Raw genomic sequence first — 19508 nt, 5'->3', positions numbered from 1 at the left:
CCATTTACAAGTTTTTTTTCATTCAAATCTATAGGAATAGAAAATCCTGCTGGAAGGAGGTCAGCTATCATGATACAAACCAATGCTTTCAATACAAACCCAAAGGCTATTTACATAGGCTTTTATACTGCTTGGTGTCTTTACCCTTTGCAATAGATAGCTAGATAGATAGATAGATAGATATAATATAACATTTATATTACTAAATATCACATAAATAATGTAGGATATATATACTATTAAGACAGAGCTCTCTTCCTTTTCCAAAGTTCCCTATCCAACATCTTGTAAATACGTTCCTTTAATAGGGTGACAACACTGTCCTTTCTGCCGTGTTATCATTCATTGTTGTCACCCTTGCTTCTTCTGTGGCTGCAAAGATGCTGATGCCATTATTAGCCTTACTGGCTCTGACTTTTTCCATTGATAGCACATTGCTTTATCTGGGGAGCCCAGGAAAATGCAGCCCTGGGCATTTTTTTTCCAACCTCCCCTGGCACTGCCCAACAGGATGCAAGAGAACTTTAGTTTTCTGGTTTATTTTGCCATTTAATATTTGTTTTTTTTTTTTAATCGAAAGAACTGAAGCCTATCGATGCACCATAGTCCTGTTCATTTTCGTAAACAATATACACAGAGCCCGCCAGGTAGAATAAATATTTAATCCCTGCAATGTGTTAAACTTCAGGACTATAAAAAATCAAGATTTCAAAGGACTTCTCCCAGTAGCCCACATGAAGAATTCTCCTAATAAACTTTCTTACACAAGTGGCGTCCTATTGTGAACTGGGCGTTATGTTATATGGAAAGCTCCCTGCTGTAGTCACCTTAATATGTTTTACATATTGTAGGTCTAAAAGGCGCCTCGGGATGTGTTTCTTTTGCTGAAGCTTCAGAGTTTGTATCCCTGACAGCTTCTTTACAAAAACTCCCCAGTTCCGAAATAGATATGCAAAGGAGGCCAGGTTTTCCAGAGTGTTTCTGTTCTTTGTTGAAGTGACCCTTGGCTAATACCAGGTTTGGATGCTAGCCACCTCCGGCTGCTATGGAGCCTCACAAGTGTCTCTGTCTTGGAGGAAATGGAGATTAGGCGGCTGTTTTTTTCACTAATCAGATGGGGAAATGTGTTTTGCTGACCATAGATGAGTGTTTAACATGGAAATGTTTTTGTTGATCAGCACGAAGTTTTTCTTTTTTTTTTTTAATTTAGATGCAAGGACCCTTTAAAGCCTAACTCCAAAGAAATGAAAAAACTACTCTTGTAGAGGAGGCCACACAAAGCATTGGAAAGATTAAATGCTCATTTCCAAAAGGCTCTTTTACCTTCTTTATCCCTTCCTCCAGGTTTCTTCTTCATGTTAGAGGTACTCCAGGCCTCTTTTGCAGATCATTTGCAGGCCTGACATAATTAATGCAGGAGGAGCAGCCCTGCATTGTGAGTAACAACAACGAGGGCCCATCCACAACATAAGGGAGAGGAGTGCACCAGCGGCCCGTCAAGGGGAACAATGTATAAGCAGAGTAAATCTCTTAATGGGTACCCTGGATAAAAATGTTTATTCGTACCTTTTAGTACAGGCTTTAAAGGACAACTCAAGTCAATGCTATTTTTTTTTTTTTTAAGGTAATCTAAATCCAATGTAATATATTGCAGCTCACAAGTCCTTAGATGTCGTAGCTGTATTGTTTCATTCCTTGTGCTGGCCTTTTCCCTTTTCTTTACCTAAGGTGACAGTGCTCACTTACTGTACTGTATCTGTGGAGGGTTGTCACCCTAGGACAAAAAGTTTCTTACAAACTTCTCAACAATTTTTGGGTAGATGGAAGCAAGTCTGAGGTCTGTAGGTTAACAGATGTAGAATCTAAATCTTCTGTGTATAGCCAGTGATATATTCTTGCAGAAACACAATCTGTGACATGTCATGTGTTTGGGATTCTTTCCCATTTGACAATGAGATAAAAAAATATTGCGACCTCCCTACAAAATCTTTGTTGTAGGTCTGCAGCTGCGTTGCATTCCTTTTTCCTTTCCTAACAAGATTTCAAAATTGAACATATTGCATCTGATCACACGATTGAGCTGTTCATAGTTAAATAAGTAAAATAGAGTGACTATGTTATAGGCAGGAATCACAAGGGGATTGCTACACAGAGATGGAATTGTTTAACTTTTAGATCAGGCTTTCTTTGTTTAAAAACATCGATTTACCAAGGGGTTTTGACTGAATACACATTTTTTAACTTTTTTTTGTCATCCATGAAAGCCTGTAAAATCCTTGTAGGGAATACAGATTATATAGGAACCTAAACAAAAACAATACTTAGTTACTTTTCTGCTAAATTCATAATGTCTCTTGCCATAGTGCACTAAAGAAAGTGAAGAAACCAGATTGTCTTTAGCACTTGGACACATATTTGGTAATTATTCTTGTGCAGAGGATATGCTGCTCTTTACAATAGACTGTGAACCAGCCTTTTGACCCCTGGGGAGCCCTTGAATTAGTTTTCAGGTCTTGGGGATCCCCCTACTAAAACCAAGTTTTTGGAGATCAATGGGGAAAAGGGTAACTTAGATTGGTGGCCAGTGGTAAGAATGCCTTTCTTCTAGTGGTGGTTGGACTAACATCTTTATTGACACCTAAAAGCATTATTGGATTCATCTAAGTTTTTAGGAGCCCCTTGCAACTTTTTGAGGAACCCTGGTTGAGAATGGCTGCTGTAGATCCATACATACTGCAGATGGCTAAATCCAAACAAAGCAAAGTTTACATTGGTCCGAGCCTGTTGTTTTTAAAGCAGAAGGAAAGAAAAGTTAGAACTGCTGGATACAGTACATCACCCCCTGTGTTATCATCATTAGGGGAGAACTGGGCAATTCTAACAAATATGATTTCAGTGCAGCAAATGCACTTTTAACTCAAACAGGAACAAAGGAGCATACTATCTTTGGTAGTGCTTGCATTATGGATAATTTTAAATTGTATTTACAAAGCACCAACCTAGTACAAAAATAGGGATTACAAATTGCAAACGGATACTAAAAATGATACAGGAGGAGGGGAAGGACGCTGAGCAGAAGAGCTTACAATCTAAGAGCAATACCATGTGCAGTAATGTGCCTGTATTGGAGAGATGCACATAGTTTTATTTCACTTATACTCTATATCTTTTCTATGACCCCCTAGTCATTGATGCACACTACAGTTTGACCCTGATTTTCAGTAGGAACCTGGGCTTCCAATTTGAGAGCCACCAGCTGCGCAAAATGTGAGCTTCCTGCTTTTAAAGAGAGAACATTTAATGATTTATCCCCAGCGTAAGGCTTCATGCTGCAGAAACCTACACAAAATAGTTTGTGGTAGATGAGGGGGGGGGGGGGGTCTACAAATCTTTACAATAAATAAAAGCACATCAGAAATGATTTTATTATGCTGAATGCAAACACAGATTATCTGTTGTAACAATTTTGTATTCTTTCCTTTTACTCTCAATCATAATCACATGTATGATTGAAGAAGTGAGCTGTAGCTTTCTCTTTGCTCATCTATTCACACTATAAAGGTGTTGAGAATAAATACAGTTGAGTGGAGAAGAGATTTACTTTGGAAAGGCAGAGGTTAGCTGCCCGCTGGATGTACTGCAGGAACTTCCCGCAGTGAATCACCAAATAATAGGTTTACGTTTTTGGGAACAAATTGACGCTGTGTTCCTAGAACGGACTGTAAGAATCGCTGGTATTTATAGACAAGTGGACAGATGATGTGGCTTGCTGAGAATTCTGCCTCAACTCCGATGTCATTGTGATCAATGCAGCTTCCCTTAACTTGTTAAATAAATATTTCCCAGATGTTTGCTTTATGACCGCAGAGAAGACAGAAAGCTGCTTATCAGCAGAGTGACCCATTTTATTGTGATGTGCTTTGTGGTCATTCACTGTATTCTATCCAGACTCTAATTTCAGTAGCTGTAACAATTTCGTGCAATAATTGCAGGAAATACATTAAAGAAAAAAGCTTTTTAATGTTTGATAGAGATAGGGAATCCTATATACATGTACTGTATAATCAGAATGTCCCACAAAAAGTACAGGGCAGTATAAAAGCAGAAGTAGAAGATTCATACCCAATTGTGGGATGTGCAAAGTGTCTGCTTATTGCCAGCTTAGTGTGCCAAGTTTAAACTCTGATTTTTTTTTTTTGGCCTAGTCATGTGCCAGTTACTTGAGAGTTAAGGTTAATTGAGTTCCGGATAATGAGGAGTTTACTGTGCAGTTTACAATACAATTATGTATTTTGTTTATTTAATTAATTGTTGAAGATTCCCTATTTGGCAGCTTTTCCATTACCCTTAGTTTTGTAAGAAAGGAAGTATTCCATTGCAAACATTTGTAACCTCCTCCTCTCTGGCATTCCACTAACCCGACTCTCCCCTCTACAATCTATCATGAATGCTGCAGCCAGACTCATCCATCCTTCCTTCCGCTCCTCTTCCACTGCATCTCTTTGTAGTTCTCTTCATTGGCTTCCATTTCACCTAAAGCTACGTACACACGGCAGATTTTTATCGAAAATCTTCCGTGTGTACAGTCGGTGTCGTCCATCGTCCGGACGACCGACCTGCCGGATCCACGGACGATGGATTTTCAGACCCAATGAGAATAGACCAAAAATGGGTTCTAACCCTCCCCATAATCTTCAATCTATATTATATGTCTAGGAAAATAATTGTATATCCACAAAAATCCTGATATTTCAGCAAAAGTTTTTCCTTACGTTTAAAATTCTCCTTCTCCTATGACAAGCACATCTATCCACCCGAGGCACACACTATCACCCTCTAGGGAGTTTACAGACAGCCTTGATCTTCGAAAGCAGTGCAGTAATAATAGGCTAGTAATAATAATTGTCAGACTCTTTATGGCCTGTCGAAGTTCCAGGATCGTTCAGGGAAAAAAATTCCAACAACTATAGAAGTTATGCCAACAATGCATCCAGCTGATGGATGCCAAAATGAAAACTTGAACCACACATTTGAGCCTTGGTAAGCAGATTGGGTTTTGTGTCTGCAGTTTTCAAAATTTGATGAAAAATGCTATGGCTGCAATACTTTTTTTGATCTAAAGTTGTCCCTCTCAGCAGTTTTTGTGAACCATTAGATGGTGCTCCTAGTCTCGTTTAAATGATGGCCAGCTTCATATACTCACTTCCTCTGGAAGGCTATCATAGACCTACCCTCTCGGGGGCAACATAATCACAAAGCTTGGGTATACAACTTCATTGTAACTTTCATTTGCAAGAGTCCATTTCAGTGTTGAAATAAGAACAACCCTCCAACAAATAACAAGGAGAAGGACCTTAGAAACTGGCCAGCCAGCCTCTGGGGTCATAGGGGAGCAAGGAGCAAAATATACAGTAATATGTGTGTGCAGGAGGAAAAAGGTAGGTAAATGTCTGCAATTCATTAATTTTTTCATTTTTAATTAATTTAATTCATTTTTTTTTTAGGAATTTTGTTGGTAAAATCTTTGCGGTTAAGTTTACAGATCTGCAAACCTCTTGTGGCCATTCCAGTAGTCCCATTCCCACTCTTCACTTTTTTTATTATGTTTTTTATTTGCAAATTACAATAACAGTCAGGAGAAAAACATCTAAGTGGTCAGGAACATAGTAAATTGGCTGGGATTTTGATAGGGGAGCTAGGGGAGTTGAACTTCTTAGATTGTAAGCTCTTCTGGGCAGGGACCTCTCCTCCACCTCTGTCACTGTCTGTATTTGTTTGTCGTTTGCTACCCCTATTTAATGTACAGGGCTGCTTAATATGATAGTGCTATGTAAATACTGTTTATTATTAATAATAATAATAATAATAAAGATATCAAGCCAACAAGTAACTTGGCTTTACCAAACACCACCGAGCATCATTTTTTGTTGACTTGGCATTTCAGTAGCCCATACAAACTAATTGACTTTCCCTGTTCCGACCCCTTTGTGTGTATCCTTCCAAATTCACTTACTATAGTGTACTGCACATCTTTGCCATTTGCACTTCCGACGTCTCAGCTTCTTGTGATATATGAAGAGGTTTTGCAGTTTTAGCCAAATCCAAAGTAATCCTGAGGGAGTAAAGTGTTTAATTTCCCAACCTAATTGGATTCATTTACGAATCTCTTTAGCTCTGGTAATGCTTCAATCTAAAAAGAAGTGATGGACATTAACCCAGATTCAACTAACACTTCCAATAATTAAGCTGTTAAGAATAGATATTAATCCTTTGGCTCCAGACAATTTGGGTGATGCCATCTTGATTTTCTAGACACAGAAAAGTCTCCACACTGAATCTCTTTGTGTACGCAGATCCTGGTGCCAAGATACAGGTGAAACTTGGTTAGATGGCAATGACAGCAGCTCCCCTTCTGCTTCTGTTTTTATTCAATTAGCCTATGAATAATAAAATCCATATTTTAGGATTGGGAATGATGGTAATAGTTTTGCCCCATCCTGGGTGTTGTAATGTTATGAAGCCAATTTCCTAGTTGTGCCACTCTCCAGTTTCCTTTAAAGCCATCTTGGCTGTAAACATTTTTAATTTTATTGGTAGAGTGGATATGTGGATCAGAACTTCTAAGTTTTCATTGCTGTTTGTGACCTTCCCATCATTTTTTATTCTGGGATCCCTATTGGAAAAATGACTCGCCCATCTATAAAGTAAAAGTAAATATCCTGGACAAGGACTGTAGAAGAAAACCTGATGGAGATCCCTACTGTTTACAAAAATAAAAATGTGTACTTTGACTTGTTATGTAAAACTGCAGACTTTAGATGAAGATAGCTCGGCATTCTACCTACCACATTCTGCCCATGGCAAAGCTAATTGTATAGCTTACACCAAAGATCTGTGCTCCTGATATCTCACATGCTTGGAGCCTGACTGTAGGAATATAGGACATCTTTCCTCCAGATATAAATGCAAAGTAATCCTTTAGTGTTCACAATGAATCTTCTATCCCTGTGGGTTATTCTAGCAGTATCTCGCTCATCTGCAGTTTGCAAGAATTATTTATCATGTGAACGCATTGTCACCTGGCCTGACTTCGTTGGAGTGTTTTGTAGTACATTGTTGCAAAATAAAAGAACTCCATGATGAAATTAAAAGAATGTTGTTTGTTATTAGTGAAACTGGAAATTCAGTCTGCAGTTTATCATGTGATAAGCAGATGATCAAATTGGGTTTTTATTATTGCTGGCAAAATGTGACCCAACTATCTCCCAGGGCATACGGAGAACAGAGGAAAAAAAGGATCAGGGTGAAAGGGAGAAAGCTAAAGCAAGAACTCTAAAGTCTAAATAAAAACTTTTCTATGTTTGCCAATTATAGAACTGTTGTTTAAGTATAATATAGGAACATTTTTGTTATGTACAACAGTTCTTGTTGCAGTAACTTTAACAACCTCTACAGGACTGATAGTTTGTTGAAATGGGTTACTGGATTTAAAAAATGGTACATTATTTTTGAATTTAATTACAGAAAGCAAATTGAACTTTTTACTCCAGGATAATTTCAAATTACAGTAGCTCATGAATTATATGTTGGGCTAGATTCACACATGTGAGGTGAGGTTACAGTGTTTTTAATGCTTCCTCATAGCAGGTACCACTGCCTCCCAGGATATGCTACATGGTAGCAGCCCTATAGGGAGTGAATAGGGGCGGAAATTAGCAGTAGCGGTACCATTCACTGCCGCCAGCTGTCAGATGTGCAGACTGGTGTTGGAGCGGCTGGCAAGGTGTCCACTTCAGGGAGTTGTGTGGGATCATGCACTTCAGAGGCAGGTGTATACATGACCTTTTTCTTTTCAGCTTTACTTTCCTTTCTTGTTCAAGACTTTGTACAAAGGTTTATATAGAGATAGTCTGAAAGTAAACAGCTCCTGGTGTATTAGTGTGTGTGTGTATAATAAAATAATTAAACTAATAAATAGAAAACATTGTAGCAATCTATATAGCTTACAATAAAACCCAAATTTACTATAGTTGTGCTTTGATTTTAAATCAAACCATATTGTTACTGACTATCCCAAATTGGTTCTCTACAAGTGAAAAACTTCACAGATAATCTTCAGCTCTGTTTACTGATTTCGTGTTGCAGAAAAATGTCCTTGTTAGATAGTTCTTATTAAAACGCTCTTGAAAAGGGACATATGTTGCATTGTACATAATTGGATGGTAGCTTTCAAGCTGTCACATCAGCCCTCACTGATGATATTTGCCCCTATTCCCAGTGTGCTGTCAGAGCCTATCTTCTCCTTATGCTAATCCTATTCATTGCTTCAACTCCAACTCAGTCAGCGAAGAAACAGATGCCACGACTGCTTCCATTCATGCAATGTTTGAACTGCTGGTCCCATGACAATGCCGTCATCCCTGCTGGAAACCTTCACTGACTAAATAGCCTAATTTTAAGTAAAATATAAGTGATAAGGCTCCCAATGATGTTCTGTGCCTTTTTAAAAAATGTGTTTTACAAAATATTTTAATGAGGAACTCTCAGCCACTACGCTTTCCTTATAGTTCCCAATTCTCCATTCCCCATTTTTGTCCATTTCCCAGAGATTTGGGTGCAGCATTTATTAAAAATAGTTTTTAGGAAGCATGTACTGCAGTACATTATTCAATTACTCAACATACAGTGATCAAAATTCCATTTTTTAGTTTATTGTGATATGTACACTTAAAAGGCACATGATATCAGCATAAAGTCAGGTTGTTTTCAGAGTCGCAAATGTTGGACCTAAGCTGCGCTCTCAACTCTTGGTTACCTACTTCAGAGTATGTAATACTACATTAAGACTTTTCAGTCTTTCCTAAATAAGCCTGTACATTTGTAATATTTTGAAACTAAGTATTACAGTCTTTTCTTAAACCAAATAGTAATGGGGTCTCCACAAAGTCCAACACTGGGTGGATAAAAGGTCCCCCTCCCTGCGGCAATTATGAAACTTTTTAAAAAATATTGTAGATTTTTTTACACACCACTGAGCACGCCATCATCTATTATAGCCATCCCTTGTTTTCAACTCTTCCGTAACCATTCAAAAACAACAACAGAGTGGTTACTGAAAAGTGCTGGGTGGTACACCCAGCTTAAAGAGGCTGGGGGAAACACGTATTTGTATGTGTATCCAATTAGCTGTTTTTGGGTGGTTACTGAAGAGTTGGGTCGCAATCCAGGTACTGCCACCAACCTACAATTTGTTCCCAACTGGCTTATGAAAAATTCAGGGTTGAACTATATAATTATATATATAATATACATACACACATAGATGTATATTTATTATGAAACACGTATGCAACCAATACATGGAAATATGTAGCCATAAAGGTGGTTTTGCTCATTGTAACTTATAGTTTATTCTTGTAAGTTTAATTTCAGAAAAAGAATATCTGGGTTATTTGTTGACAATAACAATTTAGAAAATAGTAGTATTATAGTATTGGATGGTAGAAGGGGGAGCCTCTGTGAAAGTGGAACATTTGGTGTCCCTTTTGCTGTAGCTTTAGCCCATTGTATTGCATTGCAGTTAGATGTGACACTGACAACCCCACCATCTGTGATAGGAGATGGTCACTCTGCTGTATACAAAAGTTTTGGTAAATGCATAGAGGTTATGGGGCTCTGATCTAATCAGTCATATAAAGCATACTGAGTGTTCTTATTTGATGCAAATTAAACATTTGCCCCAAAGTCAATGGTGAGACCCTCCATCGGTGTTAATCAGATTTAGCACTTGTAACATTGGTGATAAGATTGTAAGCTCTTCTGGGCAGGATCCTCTCCTCTTCCTGTGTCACTGTGTCCTTATCAGTTATTTGCAACCCCTATTTAATGTACATTGCTGCGTAATATGTTGGGGCTATATAAATACTGTTTATTATTAATAATATCTGGCAACCAGTACAGTTTTGTGTAGAAGTCTAAAACGTACAAACATGACCCCCACCCCTTTCATTACTGATCAAAACTCCCATAAAGCATCATATGACATTTCTGTGATATTTGCTTCCACTTTATGCTGCAAGAACCCATTCCTACCCCATGATAACTCTTTAATTCTGGGTGTGGGGTGAATACATTCACCTCCTTTCATGCTCAGTGATGAAGTTGGATGGTCTCTTTGCAACAGCTGACCATGACTTGCTGAAAATTTGCCTAAAAATGACTTTAAATATTAATGTTTTCTGTAATACCGTATCCGCTTTTTATACAACCGCACCATCTAGTGGTTACATATCGGGTTAGGGTGCAGTTTTCTGTGCCAGTTATGGATTTGAAATTGAGGTTTAAGCAATACAATGAACATTTGGTCAGTGATCACCGTTACCTGCATCAAATGAATGCAGCAGATTGGTGCTGTGACACAGGTAAACAATATATAAAAGCTAGATCATGATCTGCAGGGATAGGAAATGTTTTGCGGGAATCTTCGGGTGGTGATATGCAACGGGCATTTGAGATGTGTTGGAAAGTGAGGTTGGTTGTCATATATGGGATAAATGAGATTGGTGGAAATGGTTTACATCTGTGTGATGCAGCGCAACATATGCAACTCTGGATGATAACTTGTGTAACTCATAAAAATGATCAACACCAGAATGTTCCCGGTCTACAGACCTGAGGTGCATTGCACTGCAAGTGTAGTTACCACATGTACCTTTCCTGCAGTGTGGTTCACTGATTAACCAGATAATGGTGCATGCACATTTTTTTTTTTGTGTGGTGCTGTAAGTATCTCATTCAGATGAATGGCCTGCCATACTGCAAAGCACAATGCATGGATGACCTTGCATATAAAAATAATTTAAATCTTACATAAGAAAAATTTAAAGCAAAAGGTACAAAAATTCCATGTCCTGAATTAATCCTAAAGTGAACATGGGCCCAGACTATGTTTGTCAAGGTATTTAAAACAAGCCCTTAATCACCTATGAAAATATAGGCATTGTGGAGAAATTAATAACCAAAGTTGGAAGCATTTTCATTCAAGTCCTTTCTTCTTATTTTTTGTGGCATCAGAGGGAGAAGCGGGGAGCAAGTAGGGAGAAGCAGGGAGCAGGGTTAAAGGGAAGGCACAGGTAAAGTAGGAGTGGGGTAGTGAGGGGGGGGGGGGGTAGGGATAGTAAAGAGAGCAGCAAAAGGCAGGACCAGTGGGCAGGAGTTAGGGCCAGTAGGGAGGACAGAGGCAATGGGGGAAGGGGCGGAGGGCAGGAGGAACGGGCAGTAGGGGAAGAGGCAGAGGGCAGGACCAGTAGGTAGGGGTAGATGAGGAAGGGGCAGGGCCAGTGTTGGCATTTACAGGGAAAGTCAAGATATATATATAAAGTGTTAGTCTCTTCTATCTCTCTGTAAAATTGTACAACAATATTATAGATAAATGTGAATATTTTCAGATTGTGATGATGTTTCACATGGCTGTCACATACAATACACTTTCTTTTTTTTAATAATGAATTTCTTTTTTTTCTGTTGTTGCAGGAACATGGATAAAAAGCAGCATTGGCATTATCAAGCAGGAGGGAAACCAGCTGACCTGGACGTACATTGCCCCACAGATGGGATATTGGGTAGCCGCCATGTCTCCGTCAAACCCAGGTATATTATAATAGGTTTTGTCTTTTTTTGTATATTTATTTATTTATTTTAGTATATTAAATAAATATTCACATTTAAAAAAAGGATCAATCTCTGTGCACAGACTGTGCCCATAAACTGGGAAGCTAGTTGTGCTTTGGTGTTATTGTGCAAACACAGAACATGGAGATAGGAGGAGAGATCAGAATGATTAACTTATCATTCTACTGCTTCTCCTTTTACTTTACCTGTAATGTAAATGCAGTATTAAAATTGAGGTCCCCTTCCCTGTTGGCCAAGTGTGATGTGTGTCAGAGCTGTGTATACACGAACCAGATGAACATAAAAACAAATCCCTTTGCAGTGTTCAACCCAGAGATTTTTTTCATCTGGATGGGAACAAATTATAGGTGAGTGGCAGCCCCTGTATTGTGACCCAACCTGTTTTTTGGTGGTTACTGAAAAGTGCTGGGTAGTGCGCCTGGCTTAAAGGGGCTAGGGAGAACACTGCCCTATGCAGTCCCTTCAGATGTCTGTTTTCATGTATTTAATTTTTTGCCTATAATTAAGTTTTAAAGCTTTGCACAACGAATAAGGATTTCATTTTGCATGCTTTATCTTGATCACTGGCTTGCAGTATGGTATCTGTTAGTTGACCATAATAACAAAGCAATACAGCTGCAACCTAGCCCTTTCCTCCCCAACCCCTTTCCAACTCTAAGCAGCCTACATAGAGAACCACAGTGATGACATTGCTAGGTCTAAAATAGGGCATGCAATGGCAGCAGAATTGTTTTGTTTTCAATGTCATGTTTTAAAGGGACCAGGAGTAAGGCTGGGTACGCATGTGCAATGGTTCTCATCCGCTAATTGGCTCGGGGCTTGGCGTGTGTGTACAGCGCCTGTCATCCATCACTCGAATGACCATCCTGGCAGATCCACGGACAATGGAAGTGAAGGGGAGAGATTGCAGCAGGGTGACACTCCGCCGTTCTCCCCTCTCCATAGAGCAGAACAGAGCTGTATGTACAGCGCTGGTTCATGCATTGTGCAGTGGTTAGTCGTTGGAAAAGATCTAGTACAGAGCCTAATATAGGCAGATGGAACTTCAGCATTAGGGTGATTCTATACAAGTGTTTTTCAACTAAGGTTTTCTGTGACAATGGTTTCTCCAGAAGTTCCAGGGGTTCCTTGAGCAGTGAGTGCTTTTGCTTCCCAGTGACACCAATGGCTATCTATAAGGATGACATTCTTTGCACTGGCCAGTGTTGTAAAAAGCATTCTTCATACTAACCAATACACTAATGTACTGTGAGCTATGGATATAGTAATTATAGCAGGGGTTCCCCCAAGACCTGAAAGTGATTTTGAGGGTTCCTCCGTGTTAAGAGGGTTCGGAAAGGCCATGTTATACAAATCCTACCAGTCTGCTAGACAGAGATTGACATAAGTATATCTACTCTCGGTGCCCACTTGCCAAAAATCAGCCAGCAATCTTTTGTACTTTCAAGCAAAGTAAAATTCTCCTGTTCCTTCTTTAACTACAATTTGTGCTTACATAAATCCTAGTGTTACTCAGCAGCTGCTGCTTCTTCCCATTCTATACATACTCAGCAGACTTCTAGGAAGCAGGTTGGTTTTACATGAATTCTCATTTATGGCAAACAATATAAAATGACTGCGTTCTGTTACTCCATACTGATGACATGTTTCCTGGTAAATCACAGTCTTCATTTTGTGATATAATGATAATATATCTGAAAGTCCAGTAATACTCATTTTTTTTTTCTTGGTTTTCAGATCCAGTGGTGACCCATGACTTTACAAGTTACCATACCCTCTTCCTTTTGGCCATATTAGGGGGGATTGTGATCATCCTCTTGGTCCTGTTCTGTCTGTTGCTGTATTACTGCAGGTAAGGCTATACTGCTGCTGTGCACATCCTTTTTTTTATTAATATATACTACACATACTTGAGTATAAACCTAAATATATATATATTTTTTTAATATCATGAGGGATGGAGAACTCAGCAGACTAGAGTATGTTTACTTTGAGCAAAAGGGGTAGGTGGAAGTTCTTTAAGAAAGGTATTATGGTTCTAAACATAAAACTTCATAATGTCAAAGAAAACGAACACTGACACATTTTAAAAGCTTTTATCTCTAATAGGTGAAACTAGCTAAATTAGAGTTTCATACAAACTACAAATATTCCCCAAGGATCAAGGACTAAAAAGTACACCACCACTGCTTACTGTAATATAAACTGCAAACATGATTGTATTTAAAGTTGACATATTTCCAAACCCCGATGCAGCAGTAAAAAAATGCTAAAATAATAGAAGAAAATGTTACAAAACTGCCTAAACTTTTCATTGAATATGGGCACCCTCTGGTGGTCATTCCTATGTACAACACCCCAAACTTAACCTCATCCTATAAAGATTTGAAGCTCTGATCTTAAAGCAGATGCAGTCAGCTTTTTTTGCTTAAACACTCCTCTTCCCATCTTCTCTAATGGCAGAAACCGTATGATTTGTTTCTCTTTATATTTCCAGTAAATTAGGAGTAAGCCTGTATATGAGTAGAGGTTTTCTTTAATAACCCAATTCTTAATTGGAGCTCCTTTTTTGTTGCAAGGAATTTCTAAAATCAAAATTTTTTTTTTTATCAGCTTTCTTTGTGGTGGGAGATTAGTTCATATGCACTGGGTCTGTTTTAATAAAGCTCTCCAAGAGTGGAGAAGATAGACTATCATGGGGAAACCTGGGTGATTCAGGTAACATAGAATGGATCTCTTGCAAGACTGGAGACCTAGAATGGATCTCTTCCAGAACTGGAGACCTGGAATGGATCTCTTCCAGGACTGGAGACCTGGAATGGATCTCTTCCAGGACTGGAGATCGAGATTATCATGGGAAGACCCATCTATCTTTTCCTATCTTGGAGAGCTTTAAAAAAAATCTCGGCCATGGTCTGAGAAAGCTCATCTGTGTATTTAGCTGTTTGCCAAGGGTTTAGTTTTAACCCCTAGCTTTAATTTTACTATGTTCCTTTCTTGTATTCTAATCTGTTCTGCCTTTCTGTTTTGGTAGGAGAAAATGCTTAAAGCCTCGCCAGCATCACCGGAAGCTTCACCTGTCCTCTGCTTTGGATTCCTCCAAGAAGGACCAGGCCACCTCCATGTCCCACATCAATTTAATTAGCCCTATACACATGGAGATGATGTCCTCAAGTGGCGAGGCCGATATACATACCCCGATGCTTAAGCCTTCCTATAATACCTCACGCGATTTTAGCTCCAGGGAAGAGCTGCTTTCTCAGCAGGACGAGAAAAGCCGAATGTCCTTCGACAACCTGACTCCGAGTGGGACTTTGAGACAGGTGTACAACAAATCTCTGGATCAATTCCTGTTAAAATCCAGAAAGTCAGCTGAAATCTCCGACGGGTACATCTCTCCTATGAAAGACGACTATCGTCGGAGCTACAACTCGGTGATCTGCCAGCCTTTGTTTGAAAATAAAGATCAGCTGTCCACAGCCAACATTTCATCAGGAAGCAAGCTAAACCTTCAGGAACAAAGTCACCCCGTGCCTTCCGCTCCTGAAAGCGAGCAGGTCATGGACCGACGACCTAATGAATGTATGATGTCAAGGTCTGTAGATCATCTTGAAAGGCCAACCTCCTTTCCTCGCCCTGGTCAGCTCATATGCTTTAATTCTGTGGATCAGGTCAATGATGGCGTTTATCGAAATGTCTTGCCTACCTTGGTCATCCCAGCTCACTACATGAAACTTCAAGCAGAGCATCCTTTTGTCAGCCAGCAGCTGATTGTGTCTGCTGAGCAACAGTACGAGCTTGAGCGGCTCCAAGCAGAACTTTCCAAATCTCACACCCAACATCCCCAGACCTCCTCACAACTGAGTTCCCAAGCTGCATCTCAACAACATTTGCAAGATGGAGAAGGAGTAGAGTGGAGCGGGCAGAACACTGTGATGTCGGAATCGGTTTCTATCCCTGCTTCCCTCAATGACGCTGCTATTGCTCAGCTTAATGGTGAAGTTCAGCTTTTGACGGAGAAAGCTCTTCTTGAGCTTGGTGGTGGTCGACCAATGCCCCATCCCCGTGCCTGGTTTGTGTCTCTAGATGGTCGGTCAAATGCCCATGTAAGACATTCATACATTGATCTCCAAAGAGCAGGAAAAAATGGCAGCAACGATGCCAGTCTGGATTCTGGCGTTGACATGAACGAACCAAAATCTGGGAGAAAAGGACGAGGAGAAAAGTTTGCTTTTCTACAGCAGCAACACCCAACCCTAAAGGAGCACCAGCAAAAAGACCAGAAGGTGTCTGACAGCTCAGCCTATACTCAGCTGGTTTATTTAGATGACATGGACCAAAGCGGTAGCGAATGTGGCACAGCTGTGTGCAGCCCTGAGGACGACAGGGTTTTTACAGAGGCGCCAACCAGGAGGAGCGGTGGCCAGTTACCAAGCCTTCAGGAAGAAACTATTAAACGAACTGAAGATTCCTCACCTGTGCCATTAAACAGTCCCGAACACCAATATTCCATCAACGATGATGGTTCTGATGACCAAGGAGAGAACAAAAAAAGTCCTTGGCAAAAGCGGGAGGAACGACCGCTCCTGGCTTTCAACATGAAATGAGTTAACGCACCACCAAGTGGGCTAAAAAAAATAAATTGCCAAATATCTTTCTTTGGAAATATTTAATTTGTAGAATCGGGGGTTTGACTGGAACTGATCAGCGACTGAGTGGTTTCCAAATTTTTTTATTCTTTTAAACGAGGAGTGGGTTTTAAGAATTTGCTTACTTTTCATGGAAAAAAATGACAGCCCAGTGTAGCACTATCTCAGTCTTTTTTTAATCAGTGGGTAAAGATTTGAAGAATGGAGATTTTTTTTACCCTTGATAGGTTCTGACCACTAACCTCCCGAGATGGGGAGCATGTAACAAGTTTGTAGTCTTGCAAACCAATAGTGTTCACTGTACTTCAGCGTTATACAGTGGAATTGATATTCAGTGTCATAATGTAGACATTTTTGAAAAAAAAACAAAACAAAAGGCTATGCATTGATGCTTATACACCAACTGACATTTTTTGCTTAGGCGCTGCTTTTTAATTTTTTTTAATATTATGAGGCTGTAAAAAGATTTTCTTTTATTTTGCATTATAACCTGCTTTTACTCTCATTTTGTAATATATTTCTACTTAAAAAGCTGTGATTTGAACTTTTTTGGTATTAAGTTTTTGTGTTTTTTTTTTCCCTAAATTGAAACAACAAAGTGCATTGTCTGTTTTTTGTCTTTGTAGAATTTGATCCCTATTCTCAAAGTGCCTTTTTAATAGCATCCCAAAAGTAGTTAAAGGTTTATGCAGGCAGGTAGAATCTGGTTCTCATGCTTCTCCTGATAAGCTATAAGATAAGGCTGGCATAACTGGAACATTTGATGTCTAAGATGTGACAATTAAAAGAAAAAATGTCAGTGACTTTGCAGAACTCGCAAATTAACCTGAATTTGATACTGGGGTCCTAATATTTGGGTTGGGCTCTGCTCACTTGGTTGTGTTGATGTGTCTACATTTTGGTTTTTGAATTGAAATGCTTCCTAATTTTTTATCAATACTATCTTTTTTTTTTATTGAACTTTTTGGTAGACTTTCTAATGCATTACCACTACTTTTTTGGGTCATTCATGTGACCGGTTATCACACCTAATAATTCTCAATCACACCTATTAATTCTCTCCTTTGCTCTGTCCCATTTTCCCATTTCTTTATTGGAGGCAGCAGTCCAAACGCTCTATATATGTCCCATAAACAGGGCAAATTTGCCCCCTGACCTAAGAGTTAGCTGCTTTGCCATGCTGGGAGGAGGTCACATGCTCCTCCATATTTTAAAGCTCTGGGTACTTTTAATGAGGGCTTCAAAAGAATGGTAGATGCATGGCAAAGTTGAGTGCCAGCAGGTGGTAGGTTCTTAGGCGAAATAGGCGAAATGACTGGAGCCTTCCTTTTTTTATAATGACCCTAGAAGTGTCAAAGCTTTTCTTTTGTTTAGCAGGAGAAATCTATTAACTCGAGGCAAAGAATATATATACTGCTTGTGTGCAAAAAACCACATTCATCCATTTTAATAACTTTTATTTTATTTGTTGGTATTTTGTTGCTTTGTTTTTTAATTTTCCTCCATGTTTCATATGTTTTTGCATGCCCCAGAATCCATCTCGGCTCAGTCTCTCATTTCAGTATGATGTATGCTTTTCACTACCTATGTGTACTGTAGATTTCCACGTAGCTGAAGAGAACTAGAAGACATCTAGACCCCACTTAGTGTCACGAGCATATTAATGTAAATAGTTTTTTTTTCTGTTACTTTAGAAGCTGATGCCTCTGCCCCCTGTTGACTTGGTGGGCATCGGACATGAGGACATTATCTAACATTCTGAAGTGCTGGAATGACTTTTCTGTGCATTCTCTTTAATGAACTGCTTGGTTATACAAGAATTATAATTAAAATAAACCTTTTAAAACCTTATTGGTGGTTGTGTTTTTCAAAGTGTGTCGGTTTTGGACCAGTCAATAACAGTTAAAGGCCATGTCACACCAACTTGTTTTGTTAGTTTTTGATCAAATGCACAATAATTACAACTTCTGTTTGCTTACGACTGTTGATGGCTTCTTTGGACAGATTTAATTCCCATCTTCTTGTCTAGCTTCCTCCAGACATCTTGGAAATCCATATCCTACTATGGATGGAAATTTTTGGAATGTCCAGCAAATTTGAGAACATTATTGTATGGTGTATGATGTAAAGCATAGCCAGTCTGTTTCAGTATATTGGGTTTATTTATTCCTTAAAGATAACATCTGTTTGTTCTAATTTGTTAAAGTGGAACTAAAGTTATTCATGCAAAATATGCAATCGGGCAAGGTTTTATTTCAATGTCCATTCTGCAATAAGACATACTTACCTGCCTGATTGCTCCTATGAAGGCTTCCCCTGCGGCTGCCTGGGCTAAATGAACTCCTTATGAACGCCTATTCCCGAGTTACGTCATTCTGGCAAGGCCAATCAAAATGGCACAAAGAATGAACAAAAGAAGAATATGAAAGCTCCAGTGACTAAATGGAGACAGGTGAATGTATTTACAAAATTTGTGATGGGGCAGGTAATTTTTATTTTATTGCTGATGATACATTGCCTGTCCATTCTCTAGTAAAGGTATAGCAATTTTTGTGGAAAAATAATTTAGTTCTGCTTTACCCTAAAAAAACTGTTTCTCCCCAATTCTCTATGTTGGCTATGTTTTATGTCAAGCACCAATAAAGTGACCTTTAAGCTTTCTATTTATAGGCAGCACTCCTCTTCGAGAACCCTCCATGGATCAAGTCACCATAGACCTACCCACCCCAACGTGTACTAGCACTTCCTCATACATACATTACAAAGAAATAAATCTGGCTACGGTTCTGGCCACCTTGTCTCTATTTTTTCTATCATTGTTACTGTTGATGAGCTCTCCTTACTTTGTTTCTAGTTAAATGTTGTTATTGGACATACATGTTTTCTAATGATGTCCCAGATTCATTTTTTTCCCTCACTATCCAAAAAATATATATATTTTGTTTGATATTTTGAAGCTACTCAGTGGGCCTATATGAGCTAGAAATATCAGAAAAAATATGGTTGCCCACTAAAAGAGTGGTACCCCTTATCAACCAAGTCAGGATGAAAGCCAATCAAAGCATTATAATCTTTATAAGAATAGGAAAGTGGAGAATCGAAACATTCTTTTTCCTCCTGTTGGCAACAAATATTAATGAAGTAGTTAAAGGGTCAGTCCACCCAAAC

The 19508-nt window shown here is 39.0% G+C and overlaps 1 protein-coding gene across 2 annotated transcripts in view; it reads left to right on the top strand.

Moving 5' to 3' along the window:
* Window positions 1-18191, top strand: part of FAM171A1 (family with sequence similarity 171 member A1) — a 69562-nt gene extending 51371 nt beyond the window's left edge. For both annotated transcript variants that reach the window (XM_072412808.1, XM_072412807.1), the window contains exons 6-8: window positions 11533-11649; window positions 13429-13543; window positions 14726-18191. In XM_072412808.1, coding sequence (XP_072268909.1) covers window positions 11533-11649; window positions 13429-13543; window positions 14726-16298 — 1805 coding nt within the window. In that variant the 3' untranslated portion in view covers window positions 16299-18191. The remainder of the gene's footprint in view (window positions 1-11532; window positions 11650-13428; window positions 13544-14725) is intronic.
* The last annotated feature ends 1317 nt before the right edge of the window (window positions 18192-19508 follow it).

This window comes from Pyxicephalus adspersus, chromosome 5, assembly GCF_032062135.1.
Source record: "Pyxicephalus adspersus chromosome 5, UCB_Pads_2.0, whole genome shotgun sequence".
Taxonomy (NCBI): domain Eukaryota; kingdom Metazoa; phylum Chordata; class Amphibia; order Anura; family Pyxicephalidae; genus Pyxicephalus; species Pyxicephalus adspersus.
This window is presented reverse-complemented; position numbering and strand designations above follow the sequence as displayed.